Source organism: Thunnus thynnus, chromosome 3 (genome assembly GCF_963924715.1).
Source record: "Thunnus thynnus chromosome 3, fThuThy2.1, whole genome shotgun sequence".
Lineage (NCBI taxonomy): Eukaryota > Metazoa > Chordata > Actinopteri > Scombriformes > Scombridae > Thunnus > Thunnus thynnus.
This window is the reverse complement of record NC_089519.1, coordinates 17,416,583-17,443,292: the sequence shown is the minus strand read 5'-3', so window position 1 is coordinate 17,443,292 and position 26,710 is coordinate 17,416,583. Positions and strand designations below refer to the sequence as shown.

General features: G+C 39.4%; 1 protein-coding gene across 3 annotated transcripts in view; it reads left to right on the top strand.

Moving 5' to 3' along the window:
* The window catches only part of LOC137179653 (glutamate receptor 2-like), a 96,783-nt gene extending 74,513 nt beyond the window's left edge, over window positions 1-22,270 (top strand). For 2 of the 3 annotated variants that reach the window (XM_067584490.1, XM_067584491.1), the window contains exons 18-19: window positions 5,528-5,662; window positions 17,798-22,270. In XM_067584490.1, the coding sequence (XP_067440591.1) occupies window positions 5,528-5,662; window positions 17,798-17,932 (270 nt within the window). In that variant the 3' untranslated portion in view covers window positions 17,933-22,270. Of the gene's footprint in view, window positions 1-5,527; window positions 5,663-12,547; window positions 12,724-17,797 lie in introns of all 3 variants that reach the window. The other variant, XM_067584489.1, reaches the window with a different exon arrangement.
* Window positions 22,271-26,710: the final 4,440 nt, after the last annotated feature.

Genomic DNA, 26,710 nt, shown 5'->3' with positions numbered 1-26,710 from the left:
CTTCCTTTCTAATTTCCTTTAGCATAGGGTACACTTGACCATCTTTTACGAAAGGAAAGGAGATAATTCTGTCCCACAATTCCTTGCGGCAGCAAGCGATGCACCATTCACAAACTCAAACGTACCCTCTGTCCAAAGCTGTGTTCAGCTTGTTTGATAACAGGATAGACAATTATACAAAGCACTTTACATTTATGTGTGAATTAGAAAACAGAAATTTACTGCTTTTCCTGTTTTCGTCTTCAAATTGGCAGTTGGAATAGAAATTAAACCGAAACCAGAAAACAACTTGTTTTTCGCTTTTATTGTTATATCTATATTATCCGTCCCCACGGCATCTCTACAAAAACACTGTCATTAACTATGCTCGCTATGGCATAGATAGATAGATAGATAGATAGATAGATAGATAGATAGATAGATAGATAGATAGATAGATAGATAATGAATGAATGAAGTTACGCTTCCGTGCCTCGTGGGTAAATGAACAAAGCATCTGTCTTAATGGGGAAACGCACTTATCTTTTCAGCTGCAGGGTGGGGGGATGATCGCTGCAGGTGTTTGATAATCCTTCCACTGTAGCTCAACCAGGACACACTGTCAATAAACATGAATTAATATTAGATCCTAACGGGTCCTGTTGGCGTGTCTGGAGAGTGTACGCAGTGGACGGATCATAACAAAATGAGGGAATTTGGCACTAAAACGACTGTAATGTTGCTTGACTTTATTAAATACTTGCAGGGATCACCCATGTGAAGAGAGACACTGTGCGCATTTACACACCAGGCACAGCTGCGTAACTGCATTATTTAAATAACCAGATGCCGTTTCTTCACATGAAAAATGGCAACAAAATAATGCTTTGTATATTTGTTTATCATGTTATCAAACGAGTGGAACAGAGCTTTCGACAGAGGGGAAATGGACCCACAGCCTCTATCAACCATAACAACCTTAAAGCACAATCAAGTCAACATTTCAAGGTGTTTGAGTTTGTATGTGGTGGTTGTTAAGCTGTTATATGCATTATAGGCCAATAACAGATCATAATTGGCATATTAACCATAACACAGAAGTCTTTCAAGAGAAAGGTATATGAGACATTTTTAGTTAGATGATGTTTTAATTCATCATGTTTGAAACTTAAGAATGATGATATGTAAAGTAGTAACATGTTCTGCCTATCTTTCATACATTTAAGTTTTATTTTCATACAATAAATGGGATTCAGCAGGGCATTCTCAATGTGATAATGTCATCAGTTTTGTGACTGGTAGCCTATATTCCTTTTTTAAATCCAATTCTGACCTTGGTAAGGCAGTGATATTTTTCACTGTGTTGTACACGTTTATATAGCCTGCATGAAACAACACGGTAAGAACGACCGGGGCAAAGTATGTAAAATACACTTTTTGTAGTCTGTCATCAGAACACTGTAGTTTCACCACAGCAGACCCACGTTAATAATATCCACCATTGCATAATTACGTAGCCCAGTGTAAGTGCAGTCAGATTCTCACCACAGTTGTCTTTTCCCAGGTCCTTATGAATTCTCCTTCACATCTTTCCTTGACCTTGTGATGTTTTCCATCGAGGTCAAGGAAAAGTGGTTAGGAGGTACTTTTTGACTGCAGCCCAGGTGTTTGTAATTTTAAGGACAACCCCAGTAAGGTAGAACCCTGGACGTTCAAACGTTAGTAATTAAAATGCTGATAAGATAAACAAGTAGTGTCTTGAAAACAAAGAATATAACGTCTTAAGATAAAAAGTCATTAAATCCACTGTGTATTAGCAATTAGACTCAATGAAATGTTTGTTGCTGTCTGTTGAATATGTAGTAGGTTATTCTGTCTGTTTTAACTTTTAAGTAAGATTTTGTGTGTCTGTCTGAAACACTATTTAGACAGGAAATGGAAATGGATATTTGGTTACAATGATCACACATTAATAGACAGAGAGATATGAAAAAGTAATGAGTTGTCAATGAGGCAACTGAGTCAAGACAACCTGGTTTTGCAAGCAATGGTGACATTTCAGAAAAATTTGTTCATTTCAATGGAATCGGCACCATCGGGGGATTCACTCCCAGCAGCAAAGTAACTCTGGAGCTTTCACATGCAATTCAAATTTGTGGAACTTTGACTCAACAGATTGTGCCAATGACCAAATGCAAATGGTATGACAGCGCTGGGTAGCTCACCAGCAAGAGTAGCTTGCCAACTAGCCCCATAAATATATAAAAGTAGCTATGTCACCAAGCATCCAGCACAACCTATTTTACAAAGATTTGCAAATTAATTTAAATGTTCCACTCAACTGGTTTGAGAAGACATGTAAGACTGACTCTCTGCTAATAACCTGTAACAGAAGAGAAATGACTGAACTGCATGAGTAGGAAAATTTGAATAGATTGATTAAACATACCTGATTTAGTGATGCTGGATTTAGAATCCTACTATGTAAAGAAGTGAGAAAGATATTTTTATGAGTATTGTAAGACCTTGGAATGCTCAGTTAGCATAATATGATGCATAGATGCATACCTGCAATGGCATATGGTGAAGGGTGTCAGCAGGAAGTTGACAGCTGTATGGTCTGCTGCTGCCTTTTGGACTCCTAAGCCAGAAAGACTGCATACAAAGAGCTCAGTGGCACCTTAAAGATTTCAGCAGGTGTTAAATCAATTGAGGTTCTCAGTCAGACAAACCTTGGCTAGTATGTAAAAAAACTTATATAAAATGTATGTAGCCAACATAATCTAAGCTCAAAGGTCCATTTACCTGCTTTCACGTCATTCAGTTGCATCTCATGCTCTTCCTCTTCAAATGGAAATGGCTTGTGTTATCACGTAACTTAAGTGCTGAACATCAACTTCATTTCCACTCAGGTCACATGATAACAATAAAGCCAGCCCCATTCACTGATGAAGTCTGTGAGATGCCGTCGACGGGCCTGAAAGTTTGTAAATTGACTTCTGAGACCTTTGAGCTTAATTATAAGGATAAGAGACAAATTATGTCATTCTTAGAATTTTGACACACTTTAGAACACAGTTCTTCTCTGAGTAGCTTTTTGCATATTGGCCTTCATTCATTCATGAATGTCTAGATGGCGTAAGGGAAAGCCTCTAATAAGCAAGTGGTGTGAGCACAGAAGTAAAAAACCATAGACACTGTATTGGTGTCCTGAATGAGAAGCTTTACTGTAATTAAAGTTTGGATCCTACTTCCAATGTTAATAACATTCATTGTGTCAAGTGTGGGCTGGAAGCTAACCCAGCATGGTTGAAGGTAAAAGCCCTGGCTGTACTGTTACTATTGGCAATAAGTTTATGTTTACCTAGGTTGCAGGCTATGTGCTCCTGATCACAGTGATATAGCACATGATAAGACAGCTAGATACATGATTGATTCATTTGAATGGAAAAGTGGTCTCTGACTTTTGGACCCTAGAACATGTCACAATAACATAATAGACAACAGCTATAAACAAACACAAATAAACATGCTACAAAGTGTGTCAGAACCTCCAATCACTTGGGGCTGTCCACGGTAACAAGGAATGGGACACAAATACTTGAGAGGTTTTCCAAGAAAATGATTCTCTCATGAACCTTAATTTTTTCAGCTATATGATTGAAATGATTGAACCATTTCCCCATCCACCTTTGAAAATATGGGGGTGAGGAAAATTTCCAGTGTGTTAAAATTTGTCTTCTGGTTGTGATCAACCTGAGCATCAAAGATTGTTATATGGCTGCAGTGTAGATTCAAAACAGAAGAAAACTGCAATTCAAGTTCAACCTTAAAGGGGACATATTATGCTTTTTGTAATTTTCTGTTATTTATATACTGATGTTGGATGTCTACGTTAAACATGGTCAAAGTTCCAAAACTTGAGGTTTAAGTATGTAGAAATGCTTTCTGCACGGGCTTCAACCTGCTCTGAACATTTTTTTTACCTTTCCAATGAGCTGTGCATGCCCATAAATGGCTGTCCATTTTATAGCCTTGGTCGCTAAGGTTTTTCCATGTGTTGTTTGCATTGTCCACTCTTATATTTCAGATCGGATTCGGGTTTGAACATGTATGGATGCATTCGAGAAGTTGACATTTTGAGTAAAAAACGAGAAATAGTTCAATCCTACTACTATAGTTTGTTGCTTTTTTTTAACTTAACCCCTAGAGCTGGAGGAAGTCCCCTGAAGGGTGGCTTCAAAGAGTTGGCCAATCAGATTAGAGCGGGCTGTTCAGGAGGGGGGCCTTAGAGAGACAGGAGCTGAAACGGTCTGTTTCATGCAGAGGCTGAACTGAGCTGGTGCATAAAGGTCCAGTATAAGATAAATAAGGAGTTTTTAACTGTAAATCATGCAAAGATATTCCAGTAGAGCCACAAGATTAAAAGTGTCTTAATGTCTTTGCCGTACAACTTAGAATTCCAGGCAAAAATGTCGACTAGTTAGAATTGTGCTCCTGTGTAATAAGGGATTATTACTGACATTTCAGCTGAGCTCTCCTGCTTTTTGTTTCTCATATTTTTGATTAAAATAATCCAGCTCCTGTTGGCTTGTTTACAAACTCTCTGACTGTTGGACTACTCGTGTTAGTTGCCCATGTTTATCTTGGACCTATTTTTAGTGATGTAACCTTATTCCAAGATCTCAGCTTTTATTTTGTTGAGTATGAGATAATACCTGATAGAAACGATGGCCAGAGCTATGAACATAAAACCGATGTGGAAGATGCTTGTAGAGGAAACTTGACAGTCTCATTAGGTGGTATTGAGGAATTTATTATCTTTTCCATGGTGATCATTAACTGCAAAAACATACATGCAATACATACAAACAAAAAGGGTATACACATGTTTGTTTTCCAATAATGACTTACACAAAGAAAAATTGATAAAGGGCAAGAATGTTTTGAATTGGTTTAAATGTTTGCAGCTCAGGTTCAGTCCAATTGCCTGTGACTCTGTGTTGTCCAAATGTTGCATCTGGTCATTAAGATCAGATGCAACATTTGTGTGTATATATCCCTTTAAGACCAGGTGCTACATTTGCGTGCTTTTCTGTTAGAACCGGATGCGATGTGAGCATGTTTTAGACGTGAGCATCGTTTTCAAGACAGATGAAATACACTGATGAAATACATCATGCTTCGCTGAAATACACGTGGAGAAGACAAAATGCATCATGAGATATTTTTTTTGTTTTGTTTCCGTGTTGACAATTTTGTCAAGTTTTTCATGAAACCCTCATTTCTTAGGAGGTTGTTTTTAAACAATGCCTTAAGTTCTAGAATTTTTTTAGAGGGTGCCTTAGGTCATAATGGGTTAAGGAGACAATGAAACATTCACAGGTGGTGTGTCAGTCATTAAAATTCACTGTTAACATAAACACCCCACTAACAATTTTCTCTGGGTGGCTGCCTTCTTTTTTGTGTGTATGTGTGTGTGTGTGTGTGTGTGTGTGTGTGTGTGTGTGTGTGTGTGTGTGTGTGTGTGTGTGTGTGTGTGTACTAGGAGAAGACCAGTGCTCTTTCTCTCAGTAACGTAGCAGGAGTCTTCTACATCCTGGTTGGAGGTCTGGGTCTGGCCATGATGGTAGCGCTGGTAGAGTTCTGCTACAAGAGCCATGCTGAAGCCAAAAAAATGAAGGTACGTTATCTTTTCAAACACTAATTTAAATTCACTTTCGATCTTAACTATAATTAGTGTTGCAGTAATATTATTAGTACTAAATCTGCTACATATAGGGTTCTCATTAAAAATAACTATCTTAATAATAAATCTTAATCTGAGTTTGTGTGACGCTTAATGTTGCAAGACAAACTGACAAATATCTTCCTGTTAGAAAAGCATATATAGTATAAGAAAATGCAGGCCAGTGTTTTTCATGATAATAACCATATGGGTAAGGTAATAAATAAACTTATTTGATTTTATAGGTACAGCTTTGTGGATATTAGTATTATAAATATTCCAAAAAGATCACATTTTTGAGGGGCCAAAGGTGCTTGAAAACTCACAAAAACTTTGCACATGCGTCAGACGTGGTGAAAAATTATATATTTTATGGGTCATGGGCATGGGTGTGGCAAAATGGCTCCATAGCGCCCCTACAAAATTTCAAAGTCAGAGCCCCCACCATTAAATTTGATGTAGTTGAACAAAATTTGGTAGGCACATGTATCATGTCCAGACTTACAAAGAAGCTGCTTGGAGCCATACCCTCAGTCCAACAGGAAGTCAGCCATTTTGAATTTACTGTGCAAATTTTTCCATTTGCAGGTGTTGTACTTTAACAAACTCCTCCTAGAGAATTAACCAGAGGGTCTTCAAATTTGGTTGGTGTCATCTAAAGACCTTTATCAAAATCTTGAGTCTTCATGGAACGCCCTTGACCAGTCAATTAGCATATTTCGCCATGAAACCATATTATGGACAGAGGAAGTTATATTTAACTCCGTGCAATATCCGATATTCATGAAAATTCATATGCATGTCAAGCCACATCCAATAAATTTATTGCTTTATTAATGAGCCACTTATGTAGCACTGCCTAGTGGCAACAGGAAGCAAGCCTTGTGCTAAAAAGTTCCTTTGATTTACATGAAATTTAAAGTGTGTGGTCTACATTTGATATGCAGCAACATAATGTACATTTACTGTGTGTTTCTAGTAAAGTGGACACAGGAAGTGATAGTTATCTCCTACATGCAATGTCCAATATTCATGAAAATGTATATCCCTGTCAGTTGCCCTCTGGTAAATGAAATGCTGCTTTGTGTTGCTCCGCAATAACAGCACTTTGACTGCGGTGCGCCCTGACATGCACAAAGGTGTGAGGGCCCGATCATTGCTGCTTGCAGCTTCAATTTGAGGTTATAGTTTAAGGTGCTGTTTAATTTTGCATTACTTAATACTAAGAAGTGTTTCTTATCTGAGTCTACCCTATTTAAATCACAAGGGTATACAAAATTTTAGAAACGCCTCTCAGCAAAACAATACAATTCAACAGCAGCACAAACTACAGCCTCCAAAAATGACCATAAAGTTGAATCAATACCTCTCTAAAGGCCTGGAGCGTCAAATGAGGACCCAGCGACGAAAATTGTTTTCTCTGCAGCCGAAAAAGAGAGAAATAGCGCAAGCCAGCTGAGCACGGGCGAGCAAGCGAGAGAGAGAGACAGCGCAGCGGTGGTCGAGGAAGGAGAGCGAGCGGTAGTGAGAACAAAACCTCTGAATGAGAGAAGTAAAACGTTATATTCTGATTATTTCACGGCAGTCACGATTTAACGCACAAATAAATAACCATCAAACAGTCAACAAATGATTCACTGTGGACACAGACGCTCTTAGTTTCAGTTTCATTTTCCTCCTCTGCATTTCTCCTTTTCATTCATTCATTACATCCAACTAGTGGTTAATACAAGGACAAAATGACAAATTTGTGTTGGTTCAAAATGGCTGAAAATCTATCTAGGCGCAAATGGGCATGGTTTATATGGTTACATTTGTCTGAACCCACAGAATCCAGGAAAAAAAGAATTTTGTGTATGAGACTTGTGGTTCACAAGTTATAGGCCAAAACATGAAGTTTGTTGTTATAGCGCCACCATCTGGCCAATTGGTAAAAAATTTTTGTCTGAGTAGTGGGTGAGATTTCCAACCAATCTGCCAAGTCTGGGAACTGTCACTGTTACGGTTTCTTAGACCCAGATACTTTAAGGGTGAGAAGAAAAATAAAAATAAAAATAATTATATAATAAATAATTCTAACAGATACAATAGGGTTCCAGCAGCTTCGCTGCTTGGACCCCTAATAATCCTAACAGATACAGTAGGGTTTTGTGACCAAACTCTTCATAATGAAGGAACACCCAGTAGAGCGGTGTGGCTCATTGACTTATTTTTAATAGTTTTTGGACAACAATGGCTTTGGTTTAAGCTTTGGATATGCATAAGCATGTGGACTTAACCAAGCAACCCCCATTTGTATTACTTAAATGGACTGTACTTTTATAGCACCTTTCTAGTCTTCCGACCACTCAAAGCGCTTTTACACTACAAATCACATTCACCCATTCACACACATTCATACGCTGAATGGGTACAGGGGCTACCATGCAAGGTCCCAACCTGCCCATCAGAGGAAACTAACCATTCACACACACATCGGCATGTGGACTGGGGGAGCCGGGAATCGAACCGCCAATCTTCCGATTAGTGGACGACCCGCTCTACCTCCTGAGCCACAGCCGTATATATGTAGAGAGATGTTAACATTGGAAAATAAAAGCTGCAAAGCTGTCCATTATCTTAGTTTGAGCAGATGATTTTTTTCCTGTTCTACAACAAAGCGTTCCTCACAGTCATTCATTCTTCCATCAGTGTAGATGAGTAGATTTTCTTAGCAGATGTAGAGGTGTGTTTTAAAAACACCAAATTACTTCTTACTACATGAGCTGTGTTGTCTTTATCTGTCATCATACACTTGTGCCTAGCCTGGATTCCACATTCTGGTTCTGTATATCCAAATAAAAGTTTTCATCTTCTATGCTCGCTTCAGTCGGTATGGTCAGCTTTATTGTACTCAGTCTGTGTGATAAATGGTGGATATACAGGTTGTTTTAGAGGAGCAGACCGAGTGTCAGAGCTGTGGCTCTTTGCTCTGATTTAAAATAACTCTCTGATCAGAGTCACTGTCAACTCATTGCAGACCGTATTGGATAAAACACGTCCAGCTGGTTTTAGCCTGTTGTTTGATTTGTGGTGGATGTACATATTTCAGCTGTTTCACAGTCAACATGCAGCTCTGCATTTCCTTCTTTTGACTGCAGACTCTGATGCTACTGGCTGTTTGCAAAGTATGTGTCTCTGCTGCACTTGGTTTTTACATTGAACAAAATGTTGAATTGCCACTCTTTTAGCATTTACCTTTTATCTATCTGGTGTTTCTAATGCTCCTTATGCTCCTTCATACATCACCTTACTGCTTGTTCTTCATGAAATTAGGAACAACACTATTACTCTGGTTAGGACCAGATGGCATGTTGAGCCCCTTTCAGACATGCAGCCCTTTATGTTAAGCTGATGGCAATTTAACATGCTGGTCTCATGACTGAATAAGCACCCTGGTCACTTTTATGTAAAAGTCACAACGGCAATCATACTAGGTGTCCTACCTAGTATGATTGCCGTTGTGACACAGCACAAGTCTGAGTTGAATATTCTCAGATTAATGTAAAGGCTGAGGAGCACAAGATAAAACTTTATCTTTATCATACACTTGTGCCTAGCCTGGATTTCACATTTACAAAGAGAGAAATGCACATCAACATCACTGTAATAAATTCAATATCTCAATTATCATATCTTATGCACAAAATTTGTTTAATGAACTATGAAACACTGAAAGAACCAATTTTAAGGCACTGAGGAGATCTATCTTCTCATATCAGATCAGTCAATAAAACTATTTTTCCCTCTATGTTTTCAGTTTCATTCATGCAAACTGCTGACTAGATTAATACCCACATACTCAAAGCCTGTGAACAACCCAAAAAAAGTCTCCTTCCTTGCTGTCATAACATTTTAACTCTCTCTCTGCTTCCTCTCGTGCACCAGCTTCCAAATATCACTCAAGCATTCTCTCTTTCCATTAATGTCTTGTAATGCCAGAATGAAGCCATGACACAGAACATGTAAAAGTCACCTGTCTGAATGACAAAAAGTAACCACTTTAACAGATGAAGCCAGGAATGTTTGATATTCCATGTCTAAAAAGGGCTGAACAATCACCCCAGCACCCTGTAATCCTGCAGTTCCCACAAGACACCCTGAGGGACAGTCAGAACTCTTCTCCAAATCTGCAAACCACATGTATTCTGCATGGGCCCATGACCCATCTACTGTCTTTGCAATAGTAAAGAGTGGTTCCACTCTTTCATGACCAGTATGGAACCCCAACACTCTTCCTGTGTTCAAGATTAGACAATCAGCCTGAGTTTACTTGCCAGCATCATGGTGCAGGCCTTATGCAGTGTGATACCCTTATAAGTGGAGCTCATGCTATATTCATGTTTTTAAAGTGGGAACCATCACCCCTGTCTGCCCATCTGAAGGTATCATCGCACAACATGCAACAGTTGACAGCTCTGCTTCATCCTACACCAGACTTTCATAAGCTTATGGCCACACATCTGATCATACAAAGTTCATCACCGATCATTGGTTTAATGTGCTCTGGTGCCAGGTACACATATCAACTGCCCAAGGATTTTGTGTACCCAGGTGATCCTGGAAGATGTGTTGTTTGAGCAATACCCAGCTGCTGGTCCAGACTAAAAACAATTCAAACACTTAAATGGATGGGTATCTTTGGAATACATCAACCTTACCCAGAATATGCTAGAGCATGCCTGCAGGGGGAGCTCTCTGGTTCATAGCTCACACTCAGGATAACCCACCTGGGGCCTCTCCCATGTGGGCCAAGGTCTGGTGTGCTGACACTCTGGTGGCAGGCAAACAATTCTGACCCCAGGCTGCAAAAATTGACTCCTGGCATCTTGGAATCAAGCAAGAAGTAATTTGAAACTCTTTTCTATTTATTATACTTAGTCTTAATGCAAGGGGTTAACAGGAGAGATTTTGATTTATAGTTGAGCATTGAATTTCACCTGTTGATGTCATTACTGCAATGGATTGAAGTGTACATTATCAGGCCATATCATGCTTTAATTATATTCCCCATAGTAACAGTGTTTACATTCTTGTATTTACTTTGTGATACATAGCAACAGTGAGCTACACATATACTGCATACATACCCATTTAGAGGTAACTTGTAACATTATTTTGCCATGTCTCATTATTGAATATAAGACTGATATTGCCACAGAAGGTCTGCAGTGTAAAGGCTTTGCTAGATGTGTGTTACTGAAAAGAAGACTAATGTGAGTCTTTCTTCAACTTCCTTAACCCACAAGAACCCGGACCCATTTCTCCTTAAAGGAAAACTATGGGGAATATAAAACAGACCAAATGGACCACAAGGAACACATTTCTGAATTTTTTTTTTAAATTCTACCTTCAGTGTCAAAGATCTGTAATGTAACATATATGTCATAACGATATTTCCCTAACTTGTTTTATATCAATTTGTTCAAGAAATGTGGTCAGAACAGGTTAAATGTAATACAGGACATCTTATTAAAGCATCAGAATTGTTAAATGAGTTGAAACCTACCTTTAGTAACAAATTTTAGAAGTGATGTCATGGGTACACAGATTCACACATTGTCACATGACTGCACCATGTTCAATAGATGTCACTTAGGGACTTCATGAGTCAAAATCAAGGAGAAAGCTGTATAAGGAATTTTCCAGAACATTGAAAGGGTTGGTGACACCTGTGTCACCATGGGTTCTTATGGGTTAATGTTACCTATGCTCTAAACAATCTCCACCAGCATTGGAAACTTGAAGGAACGAATACAAGCTCGTTCCTATTCACAGTTCTTGCAGTCCCCACACGGTATCTCCATAGCCTATGACATAACCTCAGAGCCTCTGCACATAGCCATCAAGCTATGGCAGAGGTATACACCCTTAATTCAATGCAAGTATAAATTCCTAATAATTCTGGAAGGGAAACCAGAGGTTGATATTGTGACAATAGGGCTGCAACTTTTTATAGATTATTTTCTTGATTAATCATTTGGTCTATAAATCATTGGGGAACACAGAAAAATGCCCTCCAAATGCCAGTGAAAAAAATTCTAGTGCTCAAGGTGATGTCATTCGTTCTTTCCTTTGGTGTTAGTGTTGTGATCTTAGAATTATAAGGTTCTATCTGCATTCTCAGTGGTTTTGAGATATTGAGGTTCAAAGTTTTGACATCCTTCTGACTGTCATATAGTTCAGTTCTCTTTTGTTTGTCAAAATCCTATCACATTTCCAAATAGAACCCTCTAACTCTGAGAACTCACTTTTTGTTTGGAAAAAGGTTTCATCTTTTGAGGTTTCACATGAAGCATTTACTTTGTTGCAACAAAGGAGACAGATTAGTCTTAACTTGTTTTAATACACATAATCAATGTATGTACTGCTGAAGGAAGTTAAGTTCTGATTTAAGATATTTGGGCAGAGATAACAATTTAGCTGCATGTTTTAAATTTAGACATAACAAGGCAACATTTGGTTTTCAGTGACAGATTAGAACTGATAATACAGTTCATAAACAAACAAAATTGAAGACAATTAGAACATTCAAAAATGTTTTTTCTTTTTTTAAGGTCTTTTTTTATATTTTCAACATGACATTTGGGCCTTGGAGTACACACACATACTGTTGCTATTTACTGTAAACAAGTAAATTTTACTACGTTTTGATTTAATGCGTAGACGTACCTTGAAAGGCCACAGCTCCCCTGTAATGCAAACCTATGTCTTATGCAATTATCTACTATTGGTGCGTCATCATTGTTCCACAAGCACAATCAGTATATTAATAACAATGACTTTATTTGTGTTATGAAGGTGGCAGCCAACACCTTGTCGTCCCCCCAGCACACAGGAAACTACACACACACTCTGTCCTCTCCTCAACATGCCCCCAACTTCAACCTGCTGTCCCCCAGCCACCAGCCAAACTACGCCACCTATAAAGAGGGCTACAACGTTTACGGCATTGAGAGCGTCAAGATCTAACACGGGTAGGAGAGTGATGATTGATGGCTAAAACCTTCCGCACTTCACAGTCATAGACAATGTTTAGACCATGGATTTGCTCGAACAAACAAAGCTGCATGAAACTGCATCCATATTATGGTGATGCATAGCAGCTTCAATGGCAAACTGCACTTTCAATGGCCCTAATTGATTTGATTTAATCTGAAAAATTCACTGTTGGACAACATTACTTTTTTAAACTTCATGCTTCCAATTTTACTTTTTTTGATTACTGTTAATTACTGAAATTAACCATTTCCAGCACAGATGTTTCACATTAAAGTCCTCCAGTACCTAAAGGGCATAATTCTTCTCTTTTCTGGTGAGCTTTTAATATGAAACATTTGTAGGTTCTGGAGGTAATGTCAAAGTGATTGAAGATCACATCTCTTAACAAGAGAAAGTGAAAGCAGCAGAGTGGTGAGTGTGACATGTCTCTGTCATACTTGCAACACCATTAATTAGAGCTGTATAGAGTGACATATACATTCTGCTGAATTCACAGTGTTAGCCATTATAGTACGGGTCTTTTTTGTCCAGCTTTAATCAGCTGACTTTTATGTATAGACAGAAATACAAGTAGGATGCAAATCAATAGTATGACTTGACAATAGTATGACTTGTTATGAAATGACAAACCACAAGTGAACATGTCACATCATAGTTTTCAACAGTATAATTTCATTAATATCCATGTACATGTAATTGTTTGCTAATCAAAAAAACAACAACAAAGAAAACAAACAAACAAACAAACAAAAAAACCCAATGAGATAAAAGTTGCCATTGATGTTGGCTGGCATTGCTAAATGGTATCATTTACTGTATATTTAGTGCATGATGTGAATGCAGCTATTGTTCTTGATAAACAATAGTATCATTGAGAAGTAATAAAGTTTAGCTTAACACTGCATACAAGGTTCTGGTCAAAACTGTCTATGGCTGTGATTTTTACTTTTCTTTGTTATCTCATTTCCCAACAGCTTGATCACCTCCTCTAACCCTTTTTTCTCTCCTCACCTTGTCCTTTTCTCTTTACTTGTCCTACCTTCTCTGTACTCCACTGTCTTCCACTCCTTCCTTCTTGCCTCTCCTTTCCTCCTTCTTATAAACTTCCACTTTCCCCATTTGAGCTTTTTCCTTCCCTGATCCTCAATGTTTTCCTTGTTTCTCCTATTCCTCTCTTTCTTTATTTCTTTCTAGCCAATCATCCTCTTTAATGGACTGCCTCATTGACCAATCATTACCATCTGTCTTAATGTCAGCTTTTCATTACGCTGCCCCATGAATTCATTTAAAAGATGGGATGATTCGGACTGGTAGCATCATCAAGCACATACATTTGCTCTACAAAGGTGTCCATACCCTGTTAAAATACCACTGTTCCCTTTCAGTTTATTTTGTATAACACATACCATATGGAATAGCATGCCCCCATGTGGCCTAATGACACCTCTATTTACGCCAAAAAGACAAATAGCCGGTGGGGACATTTGTGAGGCCCAATCTACATATTTATACTTCTGTCACCACAGGATTTGCTCAGTTCTTGTACTCTTCTCCTAACTAAGAACACCAGACTCTACAGAGTTAAGTAGCCACACCTAGTTGGAAATGGACCAGCACAAAGTCCCATCTGCCTGTGGACTGGGGGTTGGCTGAGCCCAGGTCTCAGCTCCAGCACTGAACCCTGTAATGGTGGGTCACATTTGTGGCCTTTTGCTCTGTCCTTGGATCACAGAGTCCACTGACAGCCAAGACAAGATCAGATAACCATAGACTACATCCCCTACCACAGTCTCCTAAGACTCCTAAGAATTCCCCTTCTTGCACACTAATGCACTGCACTGTTGTCCCAGGTTGTAGACCTTGGTTTGAATTTTTACGGTTTTTCAGGTGACCAAACCGGTTGTTTCCAGGGCTTATAAATTGTGCTTTTTTGTGCTCAGAACATTGCAGGTAAAATAAACCAAATCAATAAATATATATCAGAAGTAAGGAGCCTTTCCCCCAATGGTGCTATAGATCATTCGGGTTGTGGTCAGTTCCTGGAGTGGTGCACATAGAGAGAACAGTTGCAATTGGTAATTGGTTACAGTTTCGGGTATGACATCCGTTCATTGTTAATGTCCATAATCAACACGGTTGTTGGGGACGAGGCTGAACAGGACAGTCATACAGGTGGTTCTCCCTTCAGAGGCAAACAAAGGTTGTTACAACCACAATTTCATCATTCCATTTTAGACCTGCAAGTGTCTGAGAACTCACAAGTTCAGAATGCTCACACTGAGGAGTTATTGAGTGCAGTAGGTCTGGGTTTGTGATTGGTTTGCAACAATCAATATTGGAGATGATTATTTTCAGACAGCACTACATCTGAGCTACAGGCAATCTCTAAAGTTTGGATTGGTGGACCATAATCCAAATAACCTGGTATTCTATTCTAAAACTATATGCTACCTGTACTGGGGGTTCACGGTAACCCCTAGCATATAGGCTATACTCTGTTTTTGAGAACCTGGCTCACTCTGCCAGGACACTCCCAGAACTATAGTCGTTTGGAAAGGTGTCATCTGATGCCTCCCTTCAGGTGTGGTGGGCTCTGTGCAACAGTGACATTTTTGGACATACAATACAGCAGTGGTGTCATACATAAACAGACCGGGGGGGGGGGGGGGGGGGGGCACTCGCATACTTCCCCTGTCTCATTCTCTATTGCTGTGGTCCAGTCTTCCTTTTCTGTTACTAAAGATCCTTTGTGGTTTCTTTCATATAAGACTGCACTGCTCTTTGCTTTGTCTTCCACAATGTGAGTGGATGATCTCCATGTTTTGTGCATCCCTCTTGCATCCAGTTAGCTTTAAATACTTTGAAGGTTACATTACACCTGAATGCACCTTATGTACCTAAGGTTACTGTAATTGTACAGTGTATCATTGCTTTTAAGCACATGGGTTTTTACCCTCTTCCTTTTGCATCTGAGGAGCAGAGGAGGTTGCTCACCTTATGAGTACTACATGCCTACAAAGACTGCACTCAAAGTTTGCATTTATGTGTCCAATTATTCATCTGTTTTGCCAATCTGGGTAAAGCCTATGCAGTGACTTTCCCTGGCTAGCAAAGGTCGTCCATAACCCACTCGACAGGGTGGCATGAGAGCGTCATGGAAGTTGGTAAAAGGGGTATTGAGTGATATTTGTGCAGTAGCCAGTTGTTCTCAATTCCAATGGCTCTATTTTGGCTCTTGAATGAAACAGCCCCCCAAGTGGCGGTTCCATGTTTCTACAATTCACTGTATTGCAGATTTGTCTCCAGAGAGGTGGCTTCTCTGTTGGGCGAGTATATACAGTATGTTCCGGATTATATGGGCTGTACCAAGTGACTATAACAAGACTATAACATCTATTTCCTGAGAGGAAGAAGAGGAATGAGGTACAATACCATACTACCTTGCAGCACAACTGGGCTCGCTGAATATGAAGAAGTCTGATAGTGTTGAATGGAACTTGAGATGATGGAATTAAAGTCTGAGAGTACTGACTGAAAATCCAAGAATATGGAATAAAACATTCACTCAAACCTAATGATGGCATCACACTGTGTTTCAGACATTTAATGTAAGTCTGAGCCACACAGGTCATTGCACAGTGTATCGGAATTAATAAGTCAATGGGAAATCTGGTGGCAACAATCCAGTAAGGAAATAATGAACACTTTGGTTGGTGCTTGTATATTCCAGAGCAATACTAAAATAAACCAAAGTATAATAAAGTGAGCATTATAGTGCACAGACTTCTGAAGGGGGCAGTGCTTCAATGAAAGCATTTTTTAGGCTTATAAAGATGTAATGGTTTATTAAAATTAAAAAGACAAATATATCTGATTGACAAGAGCTGTGACACTGTTTACATAGTAAACAGTGTCAGTTGGTAAAGGTGAGGACTGCCCATGCACCTCAAGGTGTAATTATCAGTCTTTACAGTTTGAGCACCTGGTGTGGAAGTTAGTATGCACACAGACTATCTCAGTGGGCTTTTCAGTGTCAACCTGTCCCTTTATTTCATGATGAAATATACCAAAATAATAAAGAAAAAGGAGATGATCGTTTATATGATGTTAAAGAGGAACTCCAGATGCCAGGTTTTGACATGGTACAAAAGTGTGTGGGGAAAAAAGAATCTCTAGTTCTACTGCATGGATTCTTTGTCCATTGTGAGTCTGACAATGTTATAGGAGTGTAATGCTAAATCTGTGGAGGACTTTCGTTAACTTTCATTCAATATGCTCAAGTATCATTGGATTCATTCCATACATTCTCAAAGGTCATCAAAATGAATTACATTCCTATTCTACATTACAATCTTGCACCACATGACTCATTTATCATCACGTGATTGATAATTATGTAAAGGAATTGTTCGCATCTGTGTGTTAAGTACAGAGATGCAGTCAGGATATGGTTAGCATAGCTCAGCATAAAGACTGGTAACAGGGGGAAACTGCTTGCCTACCAACACCTCTAAAGCTCATTAATAAATATGTCGTATCCTATTTGTTTAATCTTAGAACAGACAAACTTGTTGATGTCGTGACTTGGCATGTTGGGATGTATGTTCAGAGCATGTAGCTAGTTTGACTGGTTTAGTGAGTAGAAACATATGAAACACTAGACCCCCTCCTGAAATCACTATCCCACATCTACGACCTATGATGGAAACTGTATCATTTATTTATTTACTGTTTGCCACATATTGTTTTGAATCTCTTGTTTGCTTACACTCTTCACCTGTTTGTATGGACTGTATGTGGCAAACTGTGTTGTAACCAGAGAAGCTGCGCAGTAGTGCTGGGTGGATGTATACACTGTAAACTCTCAACTATACACTCAAGAAATAGTCACAGCTTGTACTGTAACTCTACACTACAAATTGTAGATTTTACACTTCTGCCTTCAGTCTTTATGCTAAGCTAGGCTAACCACACTGTGAATGCAGCTCTATACTTAACAGACAGACATTAAATTGATATCTTTCTCTAACATATTTTTCCTTTACACAGATGAAATTCACAGATGCTATGCGCTCCAAAGCTCGTCTGTCCATCACAGGATCGACTAGTGAGAATGGTCGTGTCCCAGTGGCTTACCTCCGTCCAGGATTACCCATGAGCCTCAGCATGACTGATCTCTCCTGACCATGCCCGAGCCAGTGCCTTACAGCCAATCAACACACATCCTCCCTTCCCCTCTGAAAGTGAATGGAAATACTTGTTATCTTCTTCGTAGACCAATCACCACTCACCGTGGGTCATCTGCCCTGATTCTCAATCTGGAGTTTAGCCAATCATATCTCTCTGAGGACTCCTGATCTCACTTTCTAACATCTAACCTGGAGAGACTGGAAAGCTGTTGTCCTTCTACCACTTGGCTGTCAAGCTTCAGCAAAGACCTGCCCACCTACGAAGCGAATCATGTGGCCAACAGCAAGAAAGATGGCTGGTCACTCACAAATTCATGAAAAACAATCAAGCACAGTTGACAGTTTTCTAAACTAAACACACATTGTTTCATAGATTTTTGCCATGAAGACTCCTCTTGTATAGAAAATAAGGACAATAGTGATGCTGGCAATAATAACATTAATCAGGGATGTGATCAGGAATTGTGGGTAGAATCTTGGTTAAAATGAGTGCAAGTGCTTTGAACAAAAACTGATGTCCTGAAAAATCACATCCATGAAATAATAGTAATTGTGTTAACAGATAATGATGTTATTGTTGCTAATTGCTTCCCTTATTTCTGCCTGAAAATCCCTAATTAGTAGAGACTTTTACCAGACCCAAGAGATGCATGGACTGGCACACACACACACACACACACACACACACACAAACACGTACATACATACATACATACCATGATACACAGGGATGGGCAAAAACAAGTCATAATGTACATTGATACAAAATAATTATACTTGAGAATATGAGAGAATGAATGGGGTGAAAGCAGCACATTAACTGTATCAATTTTCACTGGGATTTATTAATTTTTCAATAACAAAAACTTAAGCCAACAGCATAATTTGAAAAACTTGTAGGTGTTTAAATAAAATGTGCTACACCACCCATTGATAGATTTAATGATCAAACAAAAGCCTTTATATGCACAATTATTCAGACACATGCCTATATATACTGCTTCATTTGATAAGGTCAGTTAGTATTTGGATCTTGGTGGTCTCATGCTTACAAGTTATGCAGTATCCTTATTAAGTTTTGTAGGGTTTTAACTGAAGTATTATTGGAAATGACTTACTAGTTTACATTTTGCACTTCTTTATGAGTAATAGCTTAAGATTCAAAGTTGTTGTGTTGGCTGTGTGAAACACACAACTCCTCTACCATATAATTGTCAGATAGCATGTAGGAAAAGGGTGTGATGACCATTATAAATTATCAGTTAAATCAGTCAGTTAAACTACTTTTGCTTTTAGTGTTAACAAAAGCTACAGTTAATGCATTGTTTTTATAGGATATTAACCAGGGTAGGCTCACCCACAGCAGAAAAACGCTGGAGTTAGTCCCCATGAGTGAACACAGGGGCCAGCTGGGGATTAAATCTTGGTAACTGCACAAGTGATTCTGAGTGGTTGATAAATGAAGTTTCACTTGTAGGTGAAAAGAAGGAGCTGGTGACTTAGTGTGTGTAGGTAGAAGCAAGCTGTAGTACAAGCTGTCTAGGTCAACAGAGGGAGTCAACATTCAAAGGCACGTTGTCTAAATTGGAGCTTGAATCAAACTTGCAAGTAGAAATGAACTTTGGCAATATCATCATGCTAACCTGGTAAGGGTTATATGAAATTTCAAATGACATTGCATTTGTCGTAAGTTGAGTTCTGCTACCTCATCTGAACATGATGGGTCCCACCAGTGTATCTGGCTTGTCATGGGTTGAAAGGAGACACATGATGCCCAGCGGGAAGAGGTCAAGACAGATCTTTAAGACATAGTACAAGCCGGTTGTGTGTCTCTGGGTTTTGTCATGACATGTAGTACATCAGTTGCTGTATTGGCAGCACTCACAGCCCAGTCACTGTAGTTATGCACATAAGTCAAAGGAAAATAGTGCAGTATTAATTAAAATAGAAGCTATCAGACGTGCATGAGTTGGACAACTGAAAAATGTGCCTGAAACGTGTCTGTTGTAGTCAGTATTTTAGTGACTATTAGCCTAGATATAAATTATTGTTCTCTCATTCAGAAAATGCAGGTTATGTGAAGATATTTTCACTTGCACTATGATGAAAAGGGAGAGGACAGAAATTGTGGATAAGTGGCAAACAATGAATGCAATGTTGCAATGCAATTGTCCCAAAAAACAAACACAATATGGCCACTATAATTATATATCGAACATGGATTTGCAAATATCAGTACTTTTGTATTCCAAGGACATGACATGTTACAGATCTCCATTTATTTTTTAGGCAAGTGACTGAGTGTGTTTGACTTACAACCAGTAGTGTGTTTGATAAAGAATGTTGCTGGATGCTACTGCACTACCTAAACACATATTGATACTGAATGCACATCATCTGGGTTATTTCCTCAGACTGGACAAAGCTCCCCCAGAGCCACAGAAGACATTATACAACTGTTTTCACAAGCTAAGGAGGACTAAATTGGTGGGGTGCCCCTTTCAAATACATATGAGGAGTACTCATATGTCAGCCCATCCCTGTCTATAGGTCAACATACCAATACAACACAACAACATATAGACAAATATACCATATCAGCACAAACTGACATATTCATACATTATCACATGATACACACGTCTACACTAACATTTGCACGCACACATGCACATAACCTTGTCACATGAGTTCTGAAGCCAACTGGATTATGTGCCAAACAGACTTAGAACCAATCAGAGCTCTCCATGCTCAGCAAATGGCAGCTGCTGATACTGAAACCTGAGCCAATAGGAGCTCTCATTGCTGTGAGGTGGACAAACAACTGTGAACAAAAACCTTCCTTTTAATTAATATACTGCACTGATCATGGCAATGAAGATGAGGAGGACGACGAGAGTGCGAAGAGAACGTTTGCATGTCACTTTGAGTTTTTTCTTTCAGATGAACTGGACAGCCTGAAGCGTTGTGCCTGGCTGCATTTTAGTGTTTAATAGTAATAAGAATAATATTAACAATATTAATTGCAGTATTAATGTGGTTCTTGTTATGTATAGTGTATGCTTTTAAGAACTCAAGTCTGCTATTTTCTTTCACCAGGAAGCTGTTATTTGTGCTGCTAGTTAGAGGCTAGCTGGTTAGCTGAAAAAGCTTCTTCCACAACATGAGAAATGGCCAAGACGTGATAAATGCCAGGTAAAGTGGAGCTGAAAATGTCAAGGTTTCCACTTCCATTTCTTCTCATGGACTCCATATCATTTTTGCAATGACCACATGTGATAATTATTGTGAGAATTTCCTGGTGTTATCAAAAAGTGTCAATGGCTTATCACAGAATGGCTCTCAAACATGTCAACCATGGAGAGAAATGTGAAAATGGCAGTTGAGGAATGACTCACTTTTGACTTTGCCTCTGGTTTAACTTCATTTTCTATTAAACTCATCAATTTTGACCAAAATCTTGTAAATTGCTTTTCAACAGAGCAAATTAAGTCTTGAATATAAATGGAAATGCCAAACATCTACCACAACAGATGTGACCTGACCAGTTTCAGTATATATAAAACATGGTTGCCACAAAACACTGTTGTTGAAAAAACACAACACATGCAGAGAAAGCGACATGACATAGACTGGTGTGTCCTCTGATGAAAAACAATATTTGGAATAAATTTTGTAGAACAACCTATGTTTGTGTTTTCAAGACAATGGCCATTAGTGAATTATGACTTGTCTGTCAGGAGTAATTGCTCAACAAAGCTTGTGACTTTGACATGGGAGACCGCTGTTCATTTAGCATTTCCCACTGGCAGTGTTGGCTTATTTTAACCATGACCACAATCATTCCCCAACCTTAGTTTAGTTATTTAGTTAGTTATAGTTTATTAGTTTGCAGAGGGCAGTGTGTAGAATGAAGAGCAGTACATAACAATGTGTTTACACAGAAAGTGTTTCAGAGTTGTGGGAAATCAGAGGTGCACAAATTAATTCTTCCTCCATTCTGCTCTACTGTAAAATTGTCCCTGTCATTACATGTAACACCTCCAGTCAGCAGTGATGGAAGAAGGAAGCGGTACTCAGGTCTTTTACTTTAATTTAGCTTTAGTAAAAGTAACAACACCACAGCGTAAAAGTAAAAGTACGACACAGGTCGTAAAAGTACGAGCAAGTATTAGCATTAAAATATACTTAAAGTATAAAAAGTACTGTGCTGCTGAAGGGCCCCTTTCAGAATAGTATGTATCATGTTATTGGGTTGTACTGTAATTATAGATGCATTAATGTGTAAGCATTACTTCAATGTTGCAACTGGTAAAGGTGGGGCTAATTCTAAAGTCTTTATATACTGCTTGGTAGTTTAATCTACAATAATAATAATAATAATAATAATAATAATAATGATAATAACTTACTTATTGATTATATTCTGTATTCATAATTTGAATAAAAGTAACTAATAACTCTTGTTCAAATAAATGTAGTGAAGAAAAAATGACAATATTAGTAGTATCAAATGGAAATATTCAAATAAAGTTCAAGTACCTCAAAATTGTACTTGAGTACAGTGCTTGAATAAATGTACTTATTTACTTTCCATCACTGCCAGTCAATGCCAGAATCAGTGTATAGTTCTGTTTTGTTGAACTAGTGGATGGGCTTGTGGCACAACTGACTTTTTTAAATATCTATGAGAAAGAGTTTTTGAAATGCTTTGACCTGCATTTTTTACAACAGTGTTTACTAGTTTGCAGTCCTCGTCTTTACTGTATTTGCATCTCTTTGGACATAACAGCCACCTGTAGATCAGTAGAATAGTGTAAACACTACAAATTTTTTTGATCACTATTAGCGCTGTGGGCAATTTTTTACAAGTGGGTCTCTGTTTTGTTTGCTCTAGTGGACAAGGGTTTCTGCCAATGGTTTCAAGATTCCTGACTGGCTACCTTTTAAGTTCACTTTTTTAAATTAACCACAAGCTTTACCTTAAAGAGTAACTACACACCTTTTTTTGCACTACACACATAACTATGTTGGCATATAATGACATGATTTTTACAGCAATACACATAATGTGTTTAAAAACTACTTTTTTCTGAATTCTCTAATCATGATGTAATAGGCAAGATGAGTAATATTTCATATCACCTGCCACAAAGTATAAATATAAAAACACTAGCTAACCGTATCCTCAGTTTGTGCCTCTCACTCACACAGAGCTGCTGGTAGTATTAGCAAGTCTGATAAGAGAGGGCAAGAGAGACAACATCATACTACTCAGCGAATTGTGGCTATGGAAATAAGCCAAAGATTTATTAATTTTCGGTGGCAGTAAACAACACATGGGTCTGCCGATAACTAACTGTGCTACATTAAGAGCTTTTCAAGATACTTAGGGCTGACAATGGTAATGTTAAGCACAATAAACAGCAGGGCTACAGCTACGTACTGACACTCTCCCAAACACACACACACACACACACACACACACACCAGAGAACCTCTCGTAGTGGAGCAACTAGCTCACCTACAACACAGGCACCACACAGAAACTAACTGACAGTGCTGCTCATGGCTGGCTACACACTTGCCACACTTCCGTTTTTCATGGGTTTCTCATGTAATTTCACCCCATCTCCTGTTTTGTTGTTTCTCCCGGGAAACTCCTGTAATTTGCATGGCCCTCAACCTTTATTATGAATAATCATCATATACACAGATCCAAGTTATGTATGTTTGTCTGATGTTACCCACATTGCCAGATTATCTATGACAGTCTACACACACAGTCCACACATGACATACAATGTCTACACACACAGTCCACACATGACATACAATGTCAACCCATCTGTCACCACAACCTGATTTAAGGGGTGTGTGCACAACTGCTCTCTGTCCAACTCCCTCTGCTGCTGATGTGATTCACTGCCTGCAGGCACCACTGGTAGAGAGGAGGGGCTAGTTAGTAGTTCAGTCAGCAGCAAAGTTTACAAGAATTTGCCAAATTTTAATACATGGCAAACTCAGATAAACAGTTAGGCTACATACAGACAACTTTCATGTTATTAGCTTAACCAGCATGCTGTGATTGTGTAAAACATATCGGTGGTTGATGAGACACTGAGGGCAGCTTGAAAATAGTGCTTTTCTACAAGTTTATGCTTGTTGAACAGGTGGTTCGGCCATATATATGGGTTTGACAAAGTACTTATTGGCCTTTTACTCGCAACGGTTTTACGTAATTTCGAACTCAAGTTCATACTAATGCCTTATGCTGTCTCCAGACAGCACCACTGAATAAAGCGATACCCCTTTCCACCCAACCAAGTGTCTGCTCTTGGACATGACAGGCTTTGATTGGGCCCCTCTGGCCTACATCACTGCACCTGTCCTGCAGTATAAAACTATCACAGACTGTACAACCATCCTGTAGGAGAACCAGTAAAACCCTCTTAGTTTCATGCAATCTCTATAAGAGCCCAAAGAAGTTTTGGGCTTGATCAACGACAACCTCTAGCCTCAAGGATATGCATGTATATTCAACTTCGAAGAACTGCTACAGTGTTTATCAACTCAAGTTTCAGACGATACCAGTTTAAAGGACCTTTCCTTGGAAAAATGCAGAGAGACTGTTTTTTTGCTTGATGAGTTAGGACAACTCTATCTATTTCAAATCCCTTTTTCACTTTCTAATTTCATACATACACACACACCCACATTCCAAAGCATATCCCCCCCTGTTGTTTTTCACTCTGGTGTGGCTTCAGATAAAGATAGGATTATTGCAATTCCTTATTATCAGGCTGCCCTAACAAGTCTCTAAAGACTCTCCAGCTGGTCCAGAATGCAGCTGCACGTATACTGACAAAAACTAGAAAAGAGATCATATTTCTCCCATTTTAGCTTTACTGCTTTGGCTTCCTGGAAAATCCAGAATTGAATTTAAAATCCTAATCTTCACCTACAAAGCTCTTAATGGTCTGGCACCATCATATCTTAAAGAGCTCATGGTACCCTATTATCCCACTAGAACACTGCGCTCCCAGAATGCAGGCTTACTTGTGGTTCCCACAGTCTCCAAAAGTCGAATGGGAGCCAGAGCCTTCAGCTATCAGGCTCCTCTCCTGTGGAACCCTCTTCCAGATTCAGTCCAGGGGGCAGAAATCCTCTCTATGTTTAAGAGTAGGCTTAAAACTTTCCTTTTTGATAAAACTTATAGTTAGGGCCGGCCAGGGCTCACCTTGGACCAGCCCCTAGTTATGCTGCCATAGGTCTAGACTGCCAGGGGACTTCCCATGATGCACTGAGCTCCTCTCTTCTCCTCCTCCTCCTCTCCATTTGTATGCATTCATTTACCATTAATGCTTGCTACTTGGCAACTTGGCTTCTTCCCTGGAGTTTTTTGTGCTTTCTCATCTCGCAAGAAACCCCGGAATCTGGGCTGAGCCTTTGCGGCCCTGTTGGTGTCCCTCTCCAGCTATTGCTGCTGTTTGTTGTTGCTAGTCACATCTCTATTACTATTATTGTTGTTATTCTGCTTCTCTGTTGAGAGTATTTGGACCCATTTCAGACAGGCAGAAGTAGACTTATTTGCTTCACAAGACACAGCTCACTGTCCACTCTTCTCCATTCAGAACGACAACCCCCCCATGGGTCATGACACCCTAGCTCACTGCTGGACAAAGAGTCAGCTATATGTGTTCCTTACCTTTCCCGTTACAACAGGTGTTGGACAAAATGAGGGAGGAAAAGGCACAGGTAATCCTGGTAGGCCCAAACTGGCCAAAGCAAACATGGTTTGTGGACCTGAAGTCTCTTGTGTACGCCATGGCCACTGCCACTGTAACCCGACCTGCTGACTCAGGTGAAAGGAGAAATCTTCCATCCAGCTCCTTGATGATGGAAGCTAGTTGCTTGGCCCCTGAGGAGGTATAATTGGTTGGGCGAAGGTAATACAAAATGCCAGAGCTCCCTCCTGGAAAGTATCTGAGTGCTGGTACTGCCATCTCAGCTTGCCATGTTGGGATAGATAGCAAACCACCAGGCAGCCATGTTCTGGCTTCACAGTTTATGCAGGGTGTCTGTCAGTTGCACACTCCTGGGACTTAGTTACAGTCCTGGATGCTATGACAAGGGCCCCATATCAGCCTCTCCAAGATGTGGGACTAAAATGTTTTATCGCTAAAAGCAGCCCTATTAGTGGCAGTAGTTTAGGTGGGAAATTTGGCAGCTTTGTCTGTACATCAGTCTTTCCTTACATTCTCCCTTGACAATAGGAGAGTGACTGCGTTATTAAGGCTGGGCTCAAGTCTACTGTCATTGATCTGTCTGCATTTTGCCTTCCTCCCTTTAAGTCAAAGGAAGATGAGAGTTTACATACTTTTTGTCCAGTTCATGCCCTCTCCATCTATGTGGAGCACACCAGGGTGTTTTGGTGCTCAAATCAACAGTTTGTTTGGATCCCAGACAGCAGGCAAAGCCCTGTCTAAAGAGCATTTGTCAAACTGGATAGTGGAGGCTATCACCTTAGCTTACTCCGTCACAGGACAGATACCCCCAGATATATATATATATATATATATATATATATACACATGTATGTCTCCGTCATCAACGCCTGGCTCGTCCCGCTGTGGTCTGTCTGCTTCCTCGTCCCAGCTGCACCTTTTCTCCGGTGTATCCACGCTGCTTCAACGAGTAGTCTCCGTCCTCAGGTTCCCACGACCAACTGCAACCGATTTTCTGTGGAGCGAACCCTCTCACATCCGTCGCT